Below are 9,025 nucleotides of genomic sequence, written 5' to 3'. Positions count from 1 at the left end.
TTTACCGAGAAAGGGACCACAGTTGTCAGCATGAACTCTTTGAAATGGTTCACAAGTAACTGGCCACGGTTACCACTGTGAAGACTTGTTATGAATCTTATGTACACATTTAGCACAATTCTTAGCAGAACGGTGTCTTCCCGCGCAGGTTCGAATCCTGCCCGCGACGCCAAAATGTGAGAATTAAGTTCCGCATGCATATCGGAATAACCAGACGAACCAGGAATTCTGAAGTCTGATCAGCGCAACAAGTAGCACGTATGTATTCGAATTGACGTATATGTACAGCATATGGAATATTAGAAAAAGTGAATAATGAATGCAGCAGTGAATAGAGTATCGATCGTGTTGATCTTCTTCACTTTCCCCTCATTCTTGTGTGTCACACGGTCAATGAAGGACAGTCTACTTGAGGTTGACTTTGGCTCCGTACTCAACTCAGCGTGAGAATCCAGAGTTTTAACATCTTGATAGAACTTGTTGAGTTTATCAAGTTTGATCACAACGAACGTGTCATCTACGTGTTGTGAAGGGACCTTCCGTGGACGTTCTGTCAGTATCAAGAGCCCTGTTATCTGCACAGCGTTCTTCATAGGAAGAGACATTCATTCGTATTCACTGAGTTGACATCAAGACTCACGAGAAGTTGGTCCATCTTCAACGGTAATCCAGCTACTTGTTTTAGTGAACTCACTCACAGGTTGATGATAGAGCGGTGAATGGGTTACTGTGACTTCCAGCTGTGGGCATCTTGATCCTCTCTACCTGAAAGCCTGTTTGACACGCACACCCTCACTGACCGATTTCGAAACAAGTCGCCCTGTTACGTACGTCGAATTTCACTGGTAAGTCTAAGATGGTGCAGAACCTATCTTGCAAGTGTCCTGCTGAAAGGAAGAAGGCCTTCGCTGCGGAGTTATTCATTAGAAAACGCCAAGTGAACAGCTACAGACTATTGAACAGGGAAGCAAAAGCATCTTGTCTACAGTAACCAAATGTCCATCTTCTCCTTGAACGCGTTTTCCTGAATTTTCCTGGATATTCTTAACTGTTGCTCAAAAGCAAACAAATGCGACTCCACAAATTCCGTAATAGATCTCACTTTTCAAGAGACGCGGAACGGATTTACGAGAAAACATACTACTCGATGCCCCCATCAGTAGTATCCACCGTTATATTGTCAATGGCCAACAGAAGCTTGGTAGTGTCAGATTTTAAAAGTTTCACGTGCCGGGCCAACAATACTTCCCCGGTGTCTCCAAGTATTCAGCCTTTTTATCCGCCACTCGTGAACCGTGGAAATTCCATCTCAAGGATGTGGGTTTCGCCTGAATAAGAGTTAGCGATCTGGTGCCGATTAAGGTCCCTGTTTTGTTTCCTCAGATCCTGAACTGTGGTTTGTTTTAGGAATTTGAATCTAACCATTGTGACGGGCTTCCTCAGTCTTAGTCGGCGGTATTCGTAGGCATATTGGAGGCAACCAGATTCCCCACCTACCATATTGGAGTCTAGCTCACGGATCGCCTCATTATCGGCGTGTACCGGAACGAACACACCTGTTGAAGTTCGTGCATGGCACATGAACCATGCGGAATGTTGCATTCACTCGCCATCTACATGACCTGAGCTTGCCTGCACGTTTTGATTTTCATGTACACAAACTACCCGGTGAACAACGAATGGAAGTGATTACTAGGAATTTGGGAGTTGTTGGCATCGTCTGCGTTCCAGGATGACATCTCCGTGAACTCCCCTGCGCTTAGCTGGAGAAATCGCAGGCGATGGTGGTTATTTGATGTCAGTGGCGTCTATGTTGTCAGTTTCTTCACAGATTATCTGGCTGAACGCTTGAAGACGTAGGCAACTTAGAATGCGTGTGTTAGGCTATCATCCCTCCATCATCTAGTCACGTTTCCCTTCTTTCCACCTTGAGGGTTTAAATATAGCTAGTTAAATGGACTTTGCGTTTATCCGGCAGTGATATTGCCATCTCTGACGATGATGTTGATTCGGGGAGGGTCGGTGTTTTTGTGGTTGACTTGTACGCACGCAGACATTCATCGCACCACTCATGCAGCAAAATAGGAAGGCATCCTGATGAAGGTGTATCTCACCTTGATCAGGTGTAGATAGCTGCTCCGTCGTTGCTTGGAGCAGTCTAAAAGGTGAGAATCTTAAAGCTCCTACACTCTTCGCGGGAGCCTTGACCATCAGTTGCACTGTCTGCGCGCTGCATCGGTACAATGATGGTCGGTTGCTTTCACCAACGGTTGAGCGCAGCCCATAGATGGACTTCGTACTGCCGACCGCGTCTTGGGTTGCTGTTGCCAACCTGATACCTGTGGTGGCAGTTCATTCGTCTGCGGACGTTGTGGCTCTTTCTCTCTACTGCGGTGAGAGGGACGGTGAGGGCCTCTTGAGAGAGTCTCATCTGAAGGTATTTCCACATGCTTACAGGAATCTATCACCTGGACTAACTGAACTACGGGTCTCACGGGGCCGAACTTGTGCTGGCGTACCTTCGGAAGGTGGATATAGATGAAGCTCCGAGTGAAGGAAACCCGATTCGAGGAAAGCATTTTTCCAACTGGTTGTGGATGGTATTCGTTCTATCCGCTGATTCGCCAATCTGTTGTTTCAGGCTTCTGATCCGCTCCAGTGCCTCGTGCCGGGAAAAAGACTTACAGAAGGGAACACAACAGCCATATTCCGAACAAGCGAGTGCGAGAGCGTGAGTGCGTGCGAGTGCAAAAGTAGAGCGGTCTCAAGCTATTTATTGGAGGGACACTGTCTGGAATTGGTCCAGTGCTGACGCACGCGGTCTGGCCTTGGTACGAGGCTGCGACGCGCTGCATATTGCGGGGGCGCTATCTGACCTTGACCAACGCTGACTCGCGCTGTTTGGGTTCGATTCAAGGCTGTGAGGCGCTGCGCAGTGAGGGGGCTTTGTCTGTCTGGTCAAAATCTAGCGTAGCTGAGGCATTCAGTGGTTGCTTTCAGGAGTCTGACCTTCCTGGTAGTAACGACATTCATTAGTAAACAAACAAACGATCTTGGAATTTCCCTCCGAAGCAACATACTGCGCTCAGTAATCTTCAAGGTGAATCCTGATAGTATAAGTTAACGGAGATCATGCGGCAGGCATCCGCTTTATGATAGGAATACACGTTTATTCTAAAAAATCAACAGATTCCTTTATATCTTGCCACCGTGTGCCTCAGTGCCAACGAAAGATAGCATCTTGGAAGAGGGGTTCCCACTGCCGCTGATAGTTGGACTTCTCATTAAAAGAATAATGTTTACTGATTACCACACATATAACACCGACTAAGGCCTTTAGACCGAAAGACATGAAGGACCAACGTGTGTTACAGAGGAAACCGAAAAACTAGTTTAAGTGAAAAGTGCAACACTCTGTAGAGTTCGCCGCTGCAGGAAGAAGGCTACAAAAGACACAAATAGCCCTATTTGCATTTCTTTTGAACTGATCTCATCCTGTCTGTCTGTCTCTGTCTGTCTGTCTGTCTGTCTGTCTGTCTGTCTGTCTGTCTGTCTGTCTGTCTGTCTGTCTGTCTGTCTGTCTGTCTGTCTGTCTGTCTGTCTGTCTGTCTGTCTGTCTGTCTGTCTGTCTGTCTGTCTGTCTGTCTGTCTGTCTGTCTGTCTGTCTGTCTGTCTGTCTGTCTGTCTGTCTGTCTGTCTGTCTGTCTGTCTGTCTGTCTGTCTGTCTGTCTGTCTGTCTGTCTGTCTGTCTGTCTGTCTGTCTGTCTGTCTGTCTGTCTGTCTGTCTGTCTGTCTGTCTGTCTGTCATGTGTACACCACGTTGTGCTCCTGTGACCTTGATGTAGAGTTGCCTTAGTTATATCATGGTAACGACCCAGTTCAATGCCTCACTTTCACTAGTTGTGGTCAGGTTGTAACGTACTCAGGTTGATTATCAAAAGGTGACAAGCACTGACAAACGTTTGTTTCGTCGTGATGATTACAAAAGTTGTGTGCATTTGATAAAAATAAATACAATGCAAGATGGGGATAAGCTAAAAAGTGACTTATCGTTTGAGGACAACAGCTGAGAGTTCCTGAGTAAAGTTTTCGGACGCAGGACGTGTCTTCTCCACAGTATAGCTGCTGCACGTCTTCCGTAGTTGTCCGTGGAGACTTGCGGAACTCGGTTGACTTCCTGCCCTGTGCGCGCGAGTGTGGGTGCGGTGGGCCGAGCTGCATGCCTATTTATTGTGTGGTTCTTTGATAATTGCACGAACGTGAATATGGCCTGATGTGATTGTGATAGCCGCGTCAACAAAAACGAATGGGAAATTGCAGTGTACATGTTGTCGGCTGAGGCTGCAAGTGGAACAGGAATCGTCACGTGATTTGTTTGTGACGCATGATCGATCTAGTAGTGATTATCCGCTACACACCCCCGTCAACATCCTAATCTGACACGCCGCCGTACCATGGAGATTGATTTGATTTAATAAATTTAACAGACAAAACACACTACTATAGCCGTAATATGCTACTCATAAGTTTACTGAAAATGCTTCCTATTGAACCAAATGATTGGCTGTTTTTGTGTGTTCTCTGTGCAGGAAAAACTTGTAGCCTGTCCATTTAGAAAGGCAAACTAAACCATGTCTGGAAAGATGAAGAATGCGCACGATTTTGGAATTCTCCCACAAAAAATTAGGCTCAATTAAAGAGAGGATAATTTTCGCGAAATGGACTCGTTTTCAAACGATTGGGACTCTGAGGAACCCCGTGTTTGTACTACCTCGTCATGCACTTTGATTTTTGTTCGAATTCAAATGATGGAGCACGCTACTCATAAGGTCGCTGAAAAGCTCTGGACAGTCTACAACCTGTTTCGCCATTTTTTGGGCTTACCAGGTAGGTGCGTTCCCCGAGTTTCCCTCAATCCCAAGTTCTACTTGAATCCGCACACATTTGATAGCTAACCTGGTGGTAGCAACACACTCGGATGGACCTCAGCTGAATCGCTTTTTTATGGTATGGCCGCACAAGAGTCGCCTCATGTTGGCCTACAGATAACTGAAATGGAACGAGTACTCACAATGCTGAAGGGTTTGGAATCTCAGTTGAAAAGCGCTACATCAGCTGCAATCACATCATACGCGTCAAACGACCAGTTTAGTTGAAAAAGCGTAACAAAAAATCACAGATATCGTGACACAGTCGTTTCGATCAGTACACGACCTTTCTTGGGAGGGAGCTTAGGGAGGGCGACACAGGGTAGATGCACCCTACAGACGAAATCCTGGCAAATTGCTTCTGCGTACGCAATTCTATTGGTATTGCAGCACGGAAAACGAGTTGTCGAAAGCTTAGCTGACATAGTGCAGGACAGTTTGATGTCACAATCACGTCCCCAGTTCATCAGCGGATGTGTCACTGTCTCCGATGGTTTGTCCCCAATTCTTGGATCCACTGGGGTGACATCCTGCTCTGTTCTGCCAAACGCGTGTCTGTCACTCGCCACATTTTGGGACTACCCGGTTGATTTTATTGATATATATTTAGAAACGTAGTTGCAAACGAATTACTGGATGAAGTGCGAAACATGCTGATCACATCCACATCGAGAACAATGTTGGAGATCAATGATCAACGTTCTTTTCGGTCAGTGCAGTTTGCTCTTCTTCGATTGGCCAAAAGTGAAGCAGGTTCGACCGCCTAAATTATTAATCCTTGAGCTGTGCTCACTCTGCCTATGCTTATCGATCGGCTGTAACATCCTCACTAAGCAATCAGACATGCCTTTCGTCATGTTTTCCGATTGGTACGTGATCTGAAGTGCACCATTTTTAGGACGGCCGTGAAACGTTCCGTTAACACTGAATGCATTCTTGTCAACTTGGTGCTATTCGGCTATTCGGCATACAAACTTTCTGTGCGTGATTCAGTGTGCACTTTACGATCCCGTTTATCTTTGCTACTGGCGCAGAACTGGTGCAAGGAAGACAATACCGGATCCAAGTCGGTTATCCGTATACTCTACATCACACTGATGAATTTCAATGTCCCGTAAGGGGAACATCCGGAATGCGTAGGCCACCCCACTCCCCACGACTATGTAAACAGAAAAGCGTTAGTGGGGATAATTTTGATGCCTCCCAAACTAGGATAAATATCTTCATTGATATGCAGACGATTGTGTACATACCATAGTCTGTAATGAGAAGTGGAGTGCAGGTGATATTACCGCCCCCCGGGATCGTTCCAAGCAAAATGTCAACTAACGTTGACGTTCCAGGTGCTTCCCCACAGCGACGTTGTCAGCCATCAGAACACAAGCCCACAACAGATGAAGTGAGTATCGCTGTAACAGTGCATACTACTGATGAAAAATGCGAGTAGAGTCTAGTCAGATGTCTGAAAACTGTTGAACCGCTTCACCGTGTTTATTCATTACTATTTAGTATTTAAACAGTATTCAGGACAGGTCAACAGGACGCTTCAAATTTCTGCGCAAATCGTGTCTGGGAGCTTGTAACCCCTCATCCGTGTTAACCAATGAACGGGGCCGTGGCCGAAGGCGTTTTTCATTGGTAGCACTGTTGCGCAATTGATCGCCATCCTGTTCAGTGTACTGGGTTCGCGAACGGTTCCACATCAATCGGCGTGGAATCATCATTCCGAAAAAGTCCCTGTTCGGTGTACTGGGTTCGCGAACGGTCCCCCATCAATCGGCGTGGAATCATCATTCCGAGAAAATCCTTCGGCCGTGGCACCCTTTCGGTACCTAACTGCCATGCCACCAGAAGGAAGCACGAGGACTGGGATACTGCCGGGTTACTCAGTCCTGGACAGGGGAGTTGAGAGGCAGAGGTTGGGTTAGTGGACCTTCGGGTCAGTTAATTCGCACTCTAACCACTGACTTATCTCACCACACTGTGGAGCAACACTCTAACCACTGACTTATCTCACCACACAATCACTGAAACACTGTGGAGCAGAGTGGTGCAGTGCGTACAAAAGAACAAGGGATGGGCACGGCAGATAACCGCACGTAACTGGGTACTGGGGATCTGATGTCATCTACTCTGCACAGGTAAGTTTCCTCAGACTGGCAGAGAACTTTTGTGAATCTACCCAATTGCATAGTAGAATATGTGATTACCAAATCGAAACTGCTCTTTTTCTGGAGCTTTCAGTTAGTAACCGACGAGTTACGTTGGACGTTCAACCTGGCTGCAATAACCTCTCTCTGACTTGATTTGAGAAGTCTCTTCCGGTGGAACCTGCTTTGAAATTCGTTCAGTAAAGCCCTAAATGCGCCGTGCAGCTTGTTTATGGATCTCGTTGGCTCAAATAAAACGCTCGCTTTGCATAGTTTAAAGACGATTCCTCAACCGGCTTGTTTGGTGCTTGATAAGGTAGTCCATGATCTGTCTGCCGACATTGGCTGTTAGTTTTTGAGCTGTTGCTTACCTATTGACGTGACATCAATCAATGCGTGGTTAGGTATTTTACTCTTCCATACAGGCTTCAGTTAATACAGATTCCAAAAACAAGCAGGTATCTAGGCTAGGTATCCAGGCTAACTGGAATACACCATCCTCGGAGCCCCATTGGTCCGTTTCAAAGTGTACTGCGTTGTGGTCCGTATCCCTAAAATTCTGTTGGTGCGTAAAGCAGCTCCTCTCCAAGGACTTTGGTTGCTGGTCTGATTGGTTGGTTTCACGTTTTTGTTTTATCGTGGTTTGTCACCCCTTCAGGTGTTCCGTTCTTACGGTGGCTGTTCACTTTCAGACGGTTCCATCAAACTGCACTGACGGTTGTTTTCACTGCTGTCAGTCATAAATGGCAACCGTCATCAAGACTTGAATTCACTTCCTCAAGCTTACACTCGTTTTGGTATATCTTCTGAATATTCAAAAACAGTCCTTTGTAGATTCTGCGAATTTCGTTTTTTACCAGACAGCCGACAAAGTTTTTTCAAGTGCTTAAAAAATCATCAGTGAAGTTTCCATCAGTTTTTCATGACACCCATACGAAGAATCAACGTACAATCGTCCAACATTTTTGGCTAGCAGATTGATTTTTGGCAATGATGTCGGAAGCGGTTTCGTCCCATATAGGCACTACACTGCCGTCTCCGAGTGTAAAAGGTACTACAAGAATCACTTTTGTAGACGGCGAGCTCTAATCTACGGTTGTACGTACACAATTCGTTCTCTGGAGCGATTTTGACAGCCTACTGTTTTGAAAGGCAGTTTGAATCTGTATGTGACCTATCCTGTGCGTTATCACAAAAAGACGCCATGACTGACTGGATTTCCCGGTAACTAACCACAAACCTTCTGTTTAGAATTTCCTTGAACTTCAAGCCCAAATTGTTTTGTGTGATTTCCATTGATTGTGTGCGGGTGTACTCCGAAAATAGTCATTAACCGAGGGACTCCATTCACATCCAGTAAAATGCAGAGACTCCACTCGCTTTCAAAGCGATAGACAGTCGGTAACTTGGGTTTCGCAGACGCCAAGTCACGTGCACCTATAATCGACATTTAATCGATAGGACTGATGATGGGATGCAAGAATAGAACATTCATCAAAGCGTATTCTCGTCCTACGATGTGATTCCGCCCCCTACAAGTCTCTCAAGTGAATCAGCCTCAGTTTCCCGGATGATCAAAGAATCAAACCAATATTTCTTTGTAATGCACTACTCATAAGGTTGCTGAAAATTCGTCGACAGTCTACGATCGGTTCCTCCCTTTCAGTTCGTGCTCATCAGGTAGGCGCAGTCCCCGAGTTTCTGTCAACATTATGTTCCACTTGAAACCAAATTGCACGAAATTAGCGAATATACACTCATTTGCAAACTAATTTGGTTTTGTGAGAGACTCACCTGGAACCCAGCTAAATCTCTCGTTCGTGATGTTTCCAGGCCACTGAATGTGCTGCACCAGGCCGCCTCGTGTTTCATTCGCTACGATATTTGAGATGTTGCGATACGTAATGCACTACTCATAAGGGTGCCGGAAATTCATCGACAGTTCAA

General features: G+C 46.0%; 2 protein-coding genes across 2 annotated transcripts in view; one reads left to right on the top strand and one right to left on the bottom strand.

Moving 5' to 3' along the window:
- The window catches only part of T265_07221 (hypothetical protein), a gene marked incomplete at both ends in the record, with an annotated part of 102,959 nt that overhangs the window by 37,137 nt on the left and 56,797 nt on the right, over positions 1–9,025 (top strand). The gene's annotated exons all lie outside the window — the stretch shown is intronic.
- The window catches only part of T265_07222 (hypothetical protein), a gene marked incomplete at both ends in the record, with an annotated part of 26,161 nt that continues 23,086 nt past the window's right edge, over positions 5,951–9,025 (bottom strand). The window contains one exon of the mRNA XM_009172687.1: positions 5,951–6,087. Within this exon, the coding sequence (XP_009170951.1) occupies positions 5,951–6,087 (137 nt within the window). The remainder of the gene's footprint in view (positions 6,088–9,025) is intronic.

The sequence above is a fragment of the Opisthorchis viverrini genome (assembly GCF_000715545.1).
Source record: "Opisthorchis viverrini unplaced genomic scaffold opera_v5_164, whole genome shotgun sequence".
Lineage (NCBI taxonomy): Eukaryota > Metazoa > Platyhelminthes > Trematoda > Opisthorchiida > Opisthorchiidae > Opisthorchis > Opisthorchis viverrini.
The sequence above is the reverse complement of the archived record's forward strand: the minus strand, read 5'-3'. Positions and strand labels throughout refer to the sequence as shown.